Source organism: Oncorhynchus masou, unplaced genomic scaffold, assembly GCF_036934945.1.
Source record: "Oncorhynchus masou masou isolate Uvic2021 unplaced genomic scaffold, UVic_Omas_1.1 unplaced_scaffold_982, whole genome shotgun sequence".
NCBI classification, from domain to species: Eukaryota; Metazoa; Chordata; class Actinopteri; order Salmoniformes; family Salmonidae; genus Oncorhynchus; species Oncorhynchus masou.
The window spans coordinates 222,693-236,776 of record NW_027016335.1 but is presented as its reverse complement, the minus strand read 5'-3'; the positions used below and the strand labels follow the sequence as shown (position 1 = coordinate 236,776).

General features: G+C 41.7%; 1 protein-coding gene across 4 annotated transcripts; it reads right to left on the bottom strand.

Moving 5' to 3' along the window:
• Window positions 1–4,321: 4,321 nt before the first annotated feature.
• LOC135538554 (C-type lectin domain family 4 member F-like) lies at window positions 4,322–13,461 on the bottom strand. Of its 4 annotated transcripts, none has more exons than XM_064964439.1 (7): window positions 13,426–13,461; window positions 11,511–11,586; window positions 11,292–11,393; window positions 10,120–11,205; window positions 7,766–7,905; window positions 7,576–7,685; window positions 4,322–4,869 (listed from the first exon to the last, which is right to left on the bottom strand). In XM_064964439.1, the coding sequence occupies exons 1-7, from the start codon at window positions 13,444–13,446 to the stop codon at window positions 4,737–4,739; spliced, it is 1,668 nt and encodes a 555-aa protein (XP_064820511.1). In that variant the 5' UTR covers window positions 13,447–13,461; the 3' UTR covers window positions 4,322–4,736. The 4 variants fall into 4 exon arrangements, with proteins under 4 accessions (XP_064820511.1, XP_064820512.1, XP_064820513.1 ...); XM_064964440.1 differs by lacking the exon at window positions 13,426–13,461 and adding an exon at window positions 13,322–13,400; XM_064964441.1 differs by lacking the exon at window positions 11,292–11,393.
• Between the last annotated feature and the right edge of the window lie 623 nt (window positions 13,462–14,084).

Sequence of the window (14,084 nt, the reverse complement as noted above, 5' to 3'; positions counted from 1 at the left end):
CCACAAACATAATGCTTTGTACTTGTACTTTCTATTTCATTTACTTGCCACATTTTTTGCAGTTTTACATTAGTGCCTTATTGCGAACAGAATGCATGTTTTGGAATATTTTGTATTCTGTACAGGCTTCCTTCTTTTCACTCTGTCATTTAGGTTAGTATTGTGGAGTAACTACAATGTTGTTGATCCATCCTCAGTTTTCTCCTATCACAGCAATTCAACTGTGTAATGGTTTTAAATTCACATTTGGCATCATGGTAAAATCACTGAATGGTTTCCTTCCTCTCTGGCAACTGAGTTAGGAAATTACGCCTGTATTGTAGTGACTGGGTGTCTTAAACTTTGTTGGAACTTTGAAAGTGGCGAACAAACCCCTTTCCCGCCTGTGACAGGCTTTGTAGCGTCGGCGTCCGGCAACCTCAAAGTTCGTCTTGAGAATGGCGTTATAATTATATCCTCGACCAAATCGATATCTTCTCCTCCTTCCGCCCTTGTGGGTTGAAAAAAAAGCTTAGTGGTATGCAAATTAATTTGTTTATCAAATTCAGTTTCCTAGTTGTGAGGTTCTGCATAGACCTGCCCATATAGGACCTGCCTCTCAATATTGGTAATCCAATCAAAAGACATGCACGCACTACGCCTGCTAGCTGGCTCCTGTGTAACACTGGAGCCAGCCAGCAGGCGTACAATAGCCAACTCTAAAGCTGATTGGTTGACACTAAATTTTCATTTCCATTCACTTTAAAGCTACAAGTGCCCGCACTGTTGATTCTGAAGGCCGAGGGCAGATTTTAGACCCCTGGCAACACATGATGGCTGAATATGATTGGATAAAAGATCTAACATAAAGACCAGCCCTCCAAATCTCAACCTGGGGCTGGAAGCAGTGCAACCAAGAGGAAAGCTATGAAATGAAGAGTATAACTCTTACTCTGGGGAAAAATGTAATACATATTTGTAGTAAAATATATATATATATATTTTATTCTGATGATGTTTAGGCCAGCAGAGAAGGCCTTGCTGGCCCTGACGGCCCACCACTGACCAGGTCAGCACAGGACAGCTCTGTTCAAGTTGTTTGGAAACGGTTTGAGATACAGTGCCCTTTTTAATTATTGGGACAGTGAATACTTTTTTATTCTTTTGACTCTTTATTCCAAAAGTTTGCATTTGAAATCAAACAATGTCACCTTTAATTTGAGGGTATTTTCATCCATTTAGGAATGATAGCACTTTTTGTATATAGTCCCCCATTTTCTAGCTAGAACACCGAGGGCTCTATTTTAACAAACCTTAAGTGATGGGAAACTTAAGCTCAGGTGGTAGCGCAATACTGTAGGTTCAGGGGTCAGAAATACTTTGGCTATTTTCACTATTTCTAATCAAACAGAATGACATGGGGAAAAAATACAACCATATAGCATTTTTCGGGGTGATTTTTCTGAATAACAAGGCCCTCAAAGAAAGGCCTTATATACAGTATGTAATATATTGACTTTCAACGTGGCCATGTGCAATGCCAAGCATCGGGTGGAGTGGTGTAAAGCTTGCTGACATTGGACTCTGGAGCAGTGGAAATGCGTTCTCTGGAGTGATGAATCACGCTTCACCTTCTGGCATTCTGATGGACAAATCTGAGTTTGGGGGATGACAGGAGAACGCTACCTGCCCCAATGCATAGTGCCAACTGTAAAGTTTGGTTGGTGGAGTAGGACACATTTTCTTTGCTGTTTGAGCATGACAATGCCCCCGTGCACAAAGCGAGGTCAATGCAGAAATTGGTTGTTGAAATCTGTGTGGAAGAAATTGACTGGCCTGCACAGAGCCCTGACCTCAACCCCATCAAACACCTTTGGAATGAATTGGAACGCCAACTGCGAGCCAGGCCTAATCGCCCAACATCAGTGCCCGACATCACACATGATCCTGTGGCTGAATGGAAGCAAGTCCCTGCAGCAATGTTCCAACATCTAGTGGAAAGTCTTCCCAGAACTGTCTGACACACAGAAGCTTGGTAGCAAGTCCTCAAAGTATGAGTGAATTCACTGTCCTTTTAACCAAACTCAAGAGGAAATGCAGCCCCAACCTAAATGAACATTTCTTACCACATTGCTCGTAAAAATAAAAGACCGGACCACACACCCAGATTATAATCTAATCCATTTGAATGTTCTGACCAGACAGCAGGGATGTTCCTGATAACCAGTCAACCCAACATACATCTTTCAAGTTTGGTGTTTTTCAGTTTGGTGTGGGTTTTTAATTTGTTTTCCTGTTCTTGGGCAACATTTAGTGGGTGCTCATGATGGGTGTCTTTTTGGTTCCAGTTGTTGTTGCTAGTCAACTTCCAGTGGACTCCCCTATGAGTGTCTTTCAGAACCCCTCCTAAAGCCACCTGTTTCTGTTTGGTTGTTGTCAGTAACTCTGTTAGTTCCCACTTCTGTTTGAGCTACATTATTTGGTTCTTGCTGGAGAACGTAAGTGGTTGTGATTCTGGATGACCAAATTGCTAGCAAGATTGACAAGAAACTTCCATGTGGTGAATTGTATGTGGCTCGTTTCATCATTATTGATACCGTTTCTTGTTTTAGGTGTTTTGACTATTTTCAGGTTAATATGGGTAATATTTGCTAGCTGTCTCACCAGCAACAGTAATGATGTATTTGAGACAAGGGCTCATTGTTCAAATGTATTTATTTTCAAACATTGGAGATGAAATATAGTTTACATGCTGTCAACAATCTAAGCCAACCCTGTCAGTTGTACCCCATGGTTGCTCATTGATTTTGTTGTTGTACAATGAACCCATCTGTTATATATTTTAATCTTCATTTAATATAATTTTAAAGTATGCATTAAGTTGTCTAATATACATACATTAAGATGTCTGATATACTATACTTGTCATTTGAATGTAGACGTTAATAAATGCATTTCTGTATCTTCCAAAATCTTTACAATGGAGTACCACCAAAATGAATGTGCAGAGGCTTCAAAACAGCGCCCCCTGTCAGTTGTCAAGGGGTAATGAATATCTTTGTTAGAACCTAGTCTGAGGAAAGTTATAGCAGTATAATAATTGACCACTAGATGGTGGACTTGGTACGTCATCTATGGACATGTGACCAGACCAGGGTCCCGTTCAGCAGGATGCAACGTTTTGGAACTGAAATATAGTATGTAGTAAAAAAAAACATGCCTCTCTGACGTGTAGAATAAGGAATCAATTCCGCTTTATTGATATGATTTATAGATGCAAGTTTGGCTTCTGAATGTGGCCAGAGGCTCTTTAACTTGTCTTCAGCTTGTCTCCTCCCCTACCTCTGCACTGATTGGCTGAAACAGGTGTAAACAATATGGTGGAAGGAAGCTCATTAGATTGGCTTAGCTTTGACCTGGTCAGCTCTTTCAGATCAGTGAAGGAGTGGACAGATGTTTAGATGTCTGAGAAAGAGCCCAGGTGTATTGGGTTAGTGTTGTGTAGTGTAGTGTTGAATTAGCACAGGCTGTAGCTCCTCTAGGCGGGTCATACATGGTCACACGGAATGGATGTTTATTGGTGGAACCTTAAGTGTGGAGGACGGGCTTGTAATGACTGGTGCAGAATTAGTGGAATGGTATCAAATACATCAAACATATGGTTTCTATGTGTTTCTATGGTTTCTATGTGTTTCTATGGTTTCTATGTGTTTCTATGGTTTCTATGTGTTTCTATGTGTTTCTATGGTTTCTATGTGTTTCTATGGTTTCTATGGTTTCTATGGTTTCTTTGTGTTTGATGCCATTCTATTTGCTCTGTTCCAGACATTATTATGAGCCGTCCTCCTCAGCAACCTTCGATGATTTATACCCTTTCAGATGAATCTCATGCATTCTGTCAATCACATCCACTCAAAACCCCGTCTCTCTTATAACTGGACTTAATTCCACCTGTCCTACTGTAGTCAATGATTAGTCCCAGGTAGTTTAGTAACAAAACCATAGACACTGTTTTCAGAACTGATGGTTATGATCCAACCCTTCATTCTGGTGTTGTCACCACAAACAGGAAGTGAACATGATATGAGTTCAAATGTAAACAGTAACATTCACTCTCTATCCTAAAGAGACAGAGGAGTCTTGTTCTTCTAGACTCCATGTTAATATTAGATAAAGTATAGAACAGATTAGAGAGAACAAAAATGTACTAGCCAAGAAATGTATTTAATCAAGATTAAATTATTTATTGAATAAGCAGGAAGTACACGTTGTTTAAGTACGGAATGACAAAAGCACAAGAAGCAGACATACTGTACAACTAATAAACATATACAGACATTTTAAATGTATTTAGAAATGTAGAACTTAACAGTAATTGATTGATAGTGGCTATTGAATGATATCTATATTCTACACATCATTGTTTGACATATGAATAAATGATTGTGTAGCAGACACGAGTCGGTCATGATTGGTTACTCATAGTCATGTGATGAGGTAGCCCTGCCTGCAACTTCAAAATCAGTGTCAGCTCTCGGCCCGAAAGGGAATTTCCTCTGTCTAATAAAGGTGTCGTTTCTCTCGTGGGAGACTCTTGTTCAGGTCCTGTATGTTGGTGTGTCTGAATGTGTGCATGTGTTTCTCTCCGACCTGTAGTTCAGAGTACCATTCTATCAAATCACACCAGTCTTCAGACCATCATTAACATACAGTAGAGTTCATTAATCAGCAGTGCAGAGAAAGTACCTAAGAGAAGCCTATTTCTCACAGATCCATTGTTCTGAAGAGGAACAATTAAAACTCCACCATTGTCCATGGCCTGATGACATGTGATGGATGAATGCACAGTTCTGGAATGTACCACCAAGAGGATGTTCAATCGTCCAATACCTGCAGAAGAAACAACACAGAGTTAGACTGGTCATCTTCTCAGAACCTAGAGTATGAACAACACAGAGAATCAGTCCTACTCCTTCCACTGTGGTCAGTGTTATTAGATCAGTAGTCTCTTACCTTGGGGTGGTCAGTGTTATTATAGAGCAGTAGTCTCTTACCTTGGGGTGGTCAGTGTTATTAGAGCAGTAGTCTCTTACCTTGGGGAGGTCAGTGTTATTATAGCAGTAGTGTATTACCTTGGGGTGGTCAGTGTTATTATAGATCAGCAGTCTCTTACCTTGGGGTGGTCAGTGTTATTAGAGCAGTAGTCTCTTACCTTGGGGAGGTCAGTGTTATTATAGAGCAGTAGTCTCTTACCTTGGGGTGGTCAGTGTTATTAGAGCAGTAGTCTCTTACCTTGGGGAGGTCAGTGTTATTAGAGCAGTAGTCTCTTACCTTGGAGAGGTCAGTGTTATTATAGCAGTAGTGTATTACCTTGGGGTGGTCAGTGTTATTATAACAGTAGTCTCTTACCTTGGGGTGGTCAGTGTTATTAGAGCAGTAGTCTCTTACCTTGGGGTGGTCAGTGTCATTAGATCAGTAGTCTCTTATCTTGGGGTGGTCAGTGTTATTATAGAGCAGTAGTCTCTTATCTTGGGGTGGTCAGTGTTATTAGAGCTGTAGTCTCTTACCTTGGGGTGGTCAGTGTTATTAGAGTAGTAGTCTCTTACCTTGGGGTGGTCAGTGTTATTAGATCAGTAGTCTCTTACCTTGGGGAGGTCAGTGTTATTAGATCAGTAGTCTCTTACCTTGGGGTGGTCAGTGTTATTAGAGCAGTAGTCTCTTACCTTGGGGTGGTCAGTGTTATTATAGAGCAGTAGTCTCTTACCTTGGGGTGGTCAGTGTTATTATAGAGCAGTAGTCTCTTACCTTGGGATGGTCAGTGTTATTAGAGCAGTAGTCTCTTACCTTGGGGTGGTCAGTGTTATTATAGAGCAGTAGTCTCTTATCTTGGGGTGGTCAGTGTTATTAGAGCTGTAGTCTCTTACCTTGGGGTGGTCAGTGTTATGAGAGTAGTAGTCTCTTACCTTTGGGTGGTCAGTGTTATTAGAGCTGTAGTCTCTTACCTTGGGGTGGTCAGTGTTATTAGAGCAGTAGTCTCTTACCTTGGGGTGGTCAGTGTTATTAGATCAGTAGTCTCTTACCTTGGGGAGGTCAGTGTTATTAGATCAGTAGTCTCTTACCTTGGGGTGGTCAGTGTTATTAGAGCAGTAGTCTCTTACCTTGGGGTGGTCAGTGTTATTATAGAGCAGTAGTCTCTTACCTTGGGGTGGTCAGTGTTATTATAGAGCAGTAGTCTCTTACCTTGGGGTGGTCAGTGTTATTAGAGCAGTAGTCTCTTACCTTGGGGTGGTCAGTGTTATTATAGAGCAGTAGTCTCTTACCTTGGGTTGGTCAGTGTTATTATAGAGCAGTAGTCTCTTACCTTGGGGTGGTCAGTGCTATTAGAGCAGTAGTCTCTTACCTTGGGGAGGTCAGTGTTATTAGAGCAGTAGTCTCTTACCTTGGGGTGGTCAGTGCTATTAGAGCAGTAGTCTCTTACCTTGGGGTGGTCAGTGTTATTAGATCAGTAGTCTCTTACCTTAGGGTGGTCAGTGTTATTAGATCAGTAGTCTCTTACCTTGGGGAGGTCAGTGTTATTAGAGTAGTAGTCTCTTACCTTGGGGTGGTCAGTGTTATTAGAGCAGTAGTCTCTTACCTTGGGGTGGTCAGTGTTATTATAGAGCAGTAGTCTCTTACCTTGGGGTGGTCAGTGTTATTATAGAGCAGTAGTCTCTTACCTTGGGGTGGTCAGTGTTATTAGAGCAGTAGTCTCTTACCTTGGGGTGGTCAGTGTTATTATAGAGCAGTAGTCTCTTACCTTGGGTTGGTCAGTGTTATTATAGAGCAGTAGTCTCTTACCTTGGGGTGGTCAGTGCTATTAGAGCAGTAGTCTCTTACCTTGGGGAGGTCAGTGTTATTAGAGCAGTAGTCTCTTACCTTGGGGTGGTCAGTGCTATTAGAGCAGTAGTCTCTTACCTTGGGGTGGTCAGTGTTATTAGATCAGTAGTCTCTTACCTTGGGGTGGTCAGTGTTATTAGATCAGTAGTCTCTTACCTTGGGGTGGTCAGTGTTATTAGAGCAGTAGTCTCTTACCTTGGGGTGGTCAGTGTTATTATAGAGCAGTAGTCTCTTACCTTGGGGTGGTCAGTGTTATTAGAGCTGTAGTCTCTTACCTTGGGGTGGTCAGTGTTATTAGAGCAGTAGTCTCTTACCTTGGGGTGGTCAGTGTTATTATAGAGCAGTAGTCTCTTACCTTGGGGTGGTCAGTGTTATTAGAGCTGTAGTCTCTTACCTTGGGGTGGTCAGTGTTATTAGAGCAGTAGTCTCTTACCTTGGGGTGGTCAGTGTTATTATAGAGCAGTAGTCTCTTACCTTGGGGTGGTCAGTGTTATTATAGAGCAGTAGTCTCTTACCTTGGGGTGGTCAGTGTTATTATAGAGCAGTAGTCTCTTACCTTGGGGTGGTCAGTGTTATTATAGAGCAGTAGTCTCTTACCTTGGGGTGGTCAGTGTTATAATAGAGCAGTAGTCTCTTACCTTGGGGTGGTCAGTGTTATTATAGAGCAGTAGTCTCTTACCTTGGGGTGGTCAGTGTTATTATAGAGCTGTAGTCTCTTACCTTGCTGTGGTCAGTGGGGTGCCGTCCACCCATTTCCAGGTCCCCTCAGTAACAGAATCAGTCAGACCAATCCAGGCAAAAAGGACTGATTCAAACCCATTGATGAATGTCTGTTGTTGAGGAACAGGAAAAATCATTGTTAACTATACATTATGGACTAATAAATAAAGTAGCTCTGTCTGTCTCTCACCTGTTCCTCTTCACTGTTAATGATCACCAGATCTGCTCCTCTCTCCAGACAGTCCTGTCTACTCTCCTCCCAGGATTTCTTCTCAGTAGAGAGGTAGTAACAGCTGCAGCCAAACCTTCTCCATCCTTCAGGACAGGACCCTAGAAGTTTCACATTTACCATATGTGTTACTTGAATGTTATTTAAAATCAAAAGAGCATTCCTCAGATAAAGTTAATGAACCCTTCCAATGAGCTGATTGAGATTCTGCCCTTCATCAGGAAGGTTTTACACTGAACAAAATTATAAACGCAACATGAATGCATTTCAAAGATTTTACTTAGTTACAGTTCATAAAAGGAAATCAGTCTACTGAAATACATTTTTTAGGCCCTAATGTACGGATTTCACATGACTGGGAATACAGACACGCATCTGTTGGTCACAGATATCTTAAATAAAAGGTAGGGGTGTGGATCAGACAACCATCATTTGTCTACTTCACATAGAGTTGATCAGGCTGTTGATTGTGGCCTGTGGAATGTTGTCCCACTCCACTTCAATGGCTGTGCAAAGTTGCTGGATATTGGAGGGAACTGGAACACACTGTCGTACATGTCAATTCAGAGCATCACAGACATGCTCAATGGGTGACATGTCTGGTGACTTTTCAGGACATGGAAGAACTGGGACATTTTCATCTTCCAGGAAATGTGTACAGATCCTTGCTACATGCAGATGAGCTTCCCTGAGACGATTTCTGACAGTTTGCACTGAAATTCTTGTTGCGCAAACCCAGTTTCATCAGCTGTCCGGGTGGCAGGTGAAGGAGTCAGATGTGGAGGTCCTGAGCTGGCGTGGTTACACGTGGTCTGCGGTTGTGAGGCCGGTCGGACGTAATGCCAAATTCTCTAAAACGAAGTTGGAGCAGGCTTAATGTAGAGAAATTAACATAAAAATATCTGACAACAGGTCGGGTCGACATTCTTGGAGTCATCATGCAAACTGCATGCTTCCTCAAAACTTTGAGTCATAGACGGCATTGTGTTGTGGACAGAACTACACATTTTAGAGTGGCCTCTTACTATCCCCAGCACAAGGTGCACCTGTGTAATCATCATGCTGTTTAATCAGTTTCTTGATATGCCACACCTGTCAGGTCGATGGATTATCTTGGCAAAAGAGATAAGCTCACTAACAGAGACGTAAACAAATCTGTGCACAACATTTGAGCTTTGGAACATGCATATGGAACATTTCTGATATATTTTATTTCAGCTCATGAAACATGGGACCAACACTTTACATGTTGCCTTTATATTTTTGTTCAGTGACACTTTCAAGTTAAACATAACTTTGCAACTATTATTTATTCACACATTCAATAAGTAAGTAGCTTTGCATGAGCCTTGGCTTGTGAGAGGTCAGAACAGCTCATATGATCTAGTCTCCTGTTTCTGTAGAGGCAGCTTGATGAGAGAGCTTGTGAGAGGTCAGAACAGCTCATATGATCTATGCTCCTGTTTCTGTAGAGGCAGCTTGATGAGAGAGCTTGTGAGAGGTCAGAACAGCTCATATGATCTATGCTCCTGTTTCTGTAGAGGCAGCTTGATGAGAGAGCTTGTGGGAGGTCAGAACAGCTCATATGATCTATGCTCCTGTTTCTGTAGAGGCAGCTTGATGAGAGAGCTTGTGAGAGGTCAGAACAGCTCATAGGATCTATGCTCCTGTTTCTGTCGAGGCAGCTTGATGAGAGAGCTTGTGAGAGGTCAGAACAGCTCATAGGATCTATGCTCCTGTTTCTGTAGAGGCAGCTTGATGAGAGAGCTTGTGAGAGGTCAGAACATCTCATATGATCTATGGTCCTGTTTCTGTAGAGGCAGCTTGATGAGAGAGCTTGTGAGAGGTCAGAACATCTCATAGGATCTATGCTCCTGTTTCTGTAGAGGCAGCTTGATGAGAGAGCTTGTGAGAGGTCAGAACATCTCATAGGATCTATGCTCCTGTTTCTGTAGAGGCAGCTTGATGCACAAGTCACAACTTCCAATGTATCTGACATCTCTAGTTTCTTCTAGAATTACTAATTATAAAACTGGGTCAATGTATTACATTACACTTCAGATCCCCACAGTTTCTACACAGATCAGAACATGCCCCTTCAGTGGTGATGCACCTTACATGTGGAACAATTTACAAAAAACTATTAGAATGGATGTTTGCTGCTCCCTGCACAATGAAAAATAGATAGATAGATTTCTGATCTTTTAAATGTTAATTGTGATTGTTTTCTTTAGGCATCTTGTCTGTGTAGTTGTGCACATGTTTTTATTTTGTTGTATTGAAAACAGGGCTCTACTGCAAATGACTGTCCTTACCTGTGATATTACAGTTCAGCCTGTCCCTCTGCTTCTGTAGCTGGTCACGCTCCATAGTTCTATTCTCCACACTCTTCTTCAACTTGTCCATTTCAGTGGTTGTTGTATTTAGATGATTCTGTAACTGGTCTCTCTCCATGGTCCTGTTATTTAGACTATTCTGCAACTGGTCTCTCTCCTGAGTTATTGTGGTAAGAGTATTCCGCAACTGGTCTCTGTCCTTAGTTTTGGTATTAAGACTATTCTGTAGCTGGTCTCTCTCAGTGGTCCTGGTATTTAGACTATTCTGTATCTGGTCTCTCTCTGTGATCCTGGTATTTAGGCTATTCTGTAGCTGGTCTCTCTCTGTGGTCCTGGTATTTAGGCTACTCTGTAGCTGGTCTCTCTCTGTGGTCCTGGTATTTAGGCTACTCTGTAGCTGGTCTCTCTCGGTGGTCCTGGTATTTAGGCTATTCTGTAGCTGGTCTCTCTCTGTGGTCCTGGTATTTAGGCTATTCTGTAGCTGGTCTCTCTCTGTGGTCCTGGTATTTAGGCTATTCTGTAGCTGGTCTCTCTCTGTGGTCCTGGTATTTAGGCTACTCTGTAGCTGGTCTCTCTCTGTGGTCCTGGTATTTAGGCTACTCTGTAGCTGGTCTCTCTCTGTGGTCCTGGTATTTAGGCTATTCTGTAGCTGGTCTCTCTCTGTGGTCCTGGTATTTAGGCTACTCTGTAGCTGGTTTCTCTCCTTTGTTTTTGTATTAAGACTATTCTGCAGTTGATCTCTTTCCTGAGTTATTGTGTTGAGAGTATTCTGCAACTTGTCTTTCTCCTTAGTTTTGGTTGCGAGACTATTCTGTAGCTGGTCTCTCTTTTTAGTCAGGGTGTTGTAACTGGTCTGTAGCTGGTCTCTCTTTCTAGTCAGGGTGTTGTAACTGGTCTGTAGCTCGTCTCTCTCTTCAGTCAGGTTGTTGTAACTGCTCTGTAGCTGGTCTCTCTCTTTAGTCAAGTTATTATAACTGGTTGGTTGCTGATCTCCTTCTTTAGTCAGAAGGCTGTAACTGGTTTGTTGGTCTCTCTCTGTTGAGTAGTGATGATCAATGACACCATCTTTAAAATGGAAAATTATATACATATGTTTAACTATTACACCACTGAAGGTTACAAATATTTATGTCAAAACATTCTAAACTTACAGTAGACAAACAGGCCTATGATCCCAGTCAATAGGAGAACACACAGCAGCCCGAGACACACTGCAGCAAGTCCAGAGGGTCTCTTCCACCATGGAAAATTAGCTGAATCACAGCGATGTAGCATGTAAGATCTTTGCACTCTCTCTGGTAATGTTAAAATACTTATATCATCCAGGATTTGAAGGTACAAAGGCTGTGTGCTTGTACTTGAATTGATACCTGAAAATGTAACACTGGGCTTGTTGGGAGACGTGTCATCATCAATATCCATGGTCTGCATTGTTGGATTCTCCACCTGTGTTTGTATAGATTGACTCTTACATTTCTAGAAGTTAAATGCTATATTTTCCTCTGTTACTTCTGCTCTAGTATAGGTTTGTAACTGTGCCTTAAGTGTCGTCAAGGCAAATACTTGAGGTCACCTGACTTAAACAGTACAAAGGAAACAGTAGGATAATCCCAATCTCTACCCAACTAGTGACACATACACGTTGGTCGAGCTCAAACAAGCACACTTCAGTACTTGACATACAGTGCATTCAGAAAGTATTCAGACCCCTTGACTTTTTCCACATTTTGTTACGTTACTGCCTATAATCGTATAATGGTTTTATAAAAGACAATCCTCAGCGATCTACATAAAATACCCCGTAATGACAAGTATAAACATGTTTTTGATTTTTTTGCAAATGTATTAAAAACAAATACATAATTTCTTATTGTATAATGATTTGTATTTTCTTTAAATCCTCATCGATCTACAAAAAATACCCCATAATGACAAGTATAAACATGTTTTGGGATTTTTTTTGCAAATGTATTAAAAAACAGAAATATATTATATGCATAAGTATTCAGACCATTATAAGGTCTGTCTATACAAGGTCCCACAGTTGACATTGCATGTCAGAGTGAAAACCAAGCCACGATGTCAAAGGAATTGTCCGTAAAGCTCCGAGACAGGATTGTGTCGAGGTACATATCTGGGGAAGGGTACCAAAAAAGGAAGGTCCCCAAGAACACAGTGGCCTCCATCATTCTTAAATTGAAATAGTTTGGATCCACCAAGACTCTTCCTAAAGATGGCCGCCCGGCCAAACTGAGCAATCGGAGGAGAAGGCCCTTGGTCAGGGAGGTGACCAAGAACCCAATGGTCAGTCGGACAGAGTTCCTCTGTGGAGATGGGAGAACCTTCCAGAAGGACAACCAACTCTGCAGCACTACACCAATTAGGACTTTATGGTGGAGTGGCCAGACAGATGGTAGAAAAAGGCACATAACAGCCCACTTGGAGGTTGCCAAGAGGCACCTAAAGGACTCTCAGACAATGAGAAACAAGAGGCTCTGGTCTGAAGAAAGCAAGATTGAACACTTTGGCCTGAATGCCAAGTGTCAAGTTTGAAGGAAACCTGGCACCATCCCTACGGTGAATCATGGTGGTGGCAGCATCATACTATGGGGATGTTTTTCAGCAGCAGGGACTGGGAGATCAGTCAGGATCGAGGGAAAGATGAACGGAGCAAAGTACAGAGCACTGAGAACCTTCCAACAGGACAATGACCCTAAGCACACAGCCAAGACAACTTAGGAGTGGCTTCGGGACAAGTCTCTGAATGTCCTTGAGTTGCCCAATCAGAGCAGGTGTGCCAAGCTCGTAGCGACATTCCCAAGAAGACTCAATGCTGTAATCGCTGCAATAGGAGCTTCAACAAAGTACTGAGTAAAAGGTCTGAATACTTATGTCAATGTAATATTTACGTTTTTTTTTTCATTATGTTTTTTTTTTGTGTAGATTGATGAGAGGAAAACAACAATTTAATGCATTTCAGAATAAGGCTGTAATGTAACAAAATGTGGAAAAAGTCAAAGGGTCTGAATACTTTCCGAATGTATTGTAGATATGTACTTTGTCCTGTTTACTGTTCACCTGCTTAGTCTCCCAGAGACACGAACATATTACATAAGAATCAGACAATAAACACACCTCATAAAATGATCATATCTGGTGAAATAGAGAAATACAATCTTACCACAGTCTTTGAGAGTTGAAAACAGATGCATACAAATATGTTAAATGAATGAGCATCAATGTAAGATTGGAATAACGTGTTTTTTATAGTCTGAGAGACCCCACCTTTCGTGTCAACATCAGCATATCCTTTAAATTATTTGTCCAAACAATTATGAACTAATATACCACTAGGTGGTAGGTTCAGATACAAGGTAACATGTGGTTAACAGGCAGTAAGTGAAGCTCATGTCAAACTGAATGTTCAAGTTCCAGAATGCTGCATGGAAGTGTTTCATTTCCCCTCTCTCTCAAGCACATGAGCTATAGGGGTCAAAGGTATACTGTAGGTTCAAATTAATGGTTGAATATTCAGCTACTCCAACATTCTAAAGCTTAGAAAACTTGGAAGGCTGAATGTGTCTATATCTTATTTAAAGCCCTGTCAACTGCCGTTTTATAAAAATGTTCAGTGTTCAAACTGGGTTCTGAACAGTCTAACCCTGTTTGAGTCCCGACCTTCAGTAACTCAGTCACTGGTTGTTGCACCCTGTTCAGGAGGAAGGTGCTAGAATGGTTTTAGTCAACAACAGATTCACCAAACTGTCCATGACAGGCCTAGCTGGCAACGTTAAACAATCCCCCTTCACTTTAAAGGATTTGGCATTCTGCAGTCAGCTGGCCTATTATAGACTACCAAGCAGGCCTATAGTAGGATCCCTAGCTGGCCTATTGTAGGATCTCTAGCTGGTCTATTGTAGGGTCCCTAGCAGGCCTATAGTAAG

Bases quoted from the DNA above. Each gene is read 5' to 3' on its own strand.
- LOC135538554 (XM_064964439.1), bottom strand. From the start codon at position 13,446: ATGCTGATGTTGACACGAAAG. The intron at 11,206-11,291 runs GTAAGTTTAGAA...TCCATTTTAAAG, and splicing joins CATAGGCCTGTTTGTCTACT to ATGGTGTCATTGATCATCAC. The intron at 7,906-10,119 runs GTAAGGACAGTC...TGAAACTTCTAG, and splicing joins GCTGAACTGTAATATCACAG to GGTCCTGTCCTGAAGGATGG.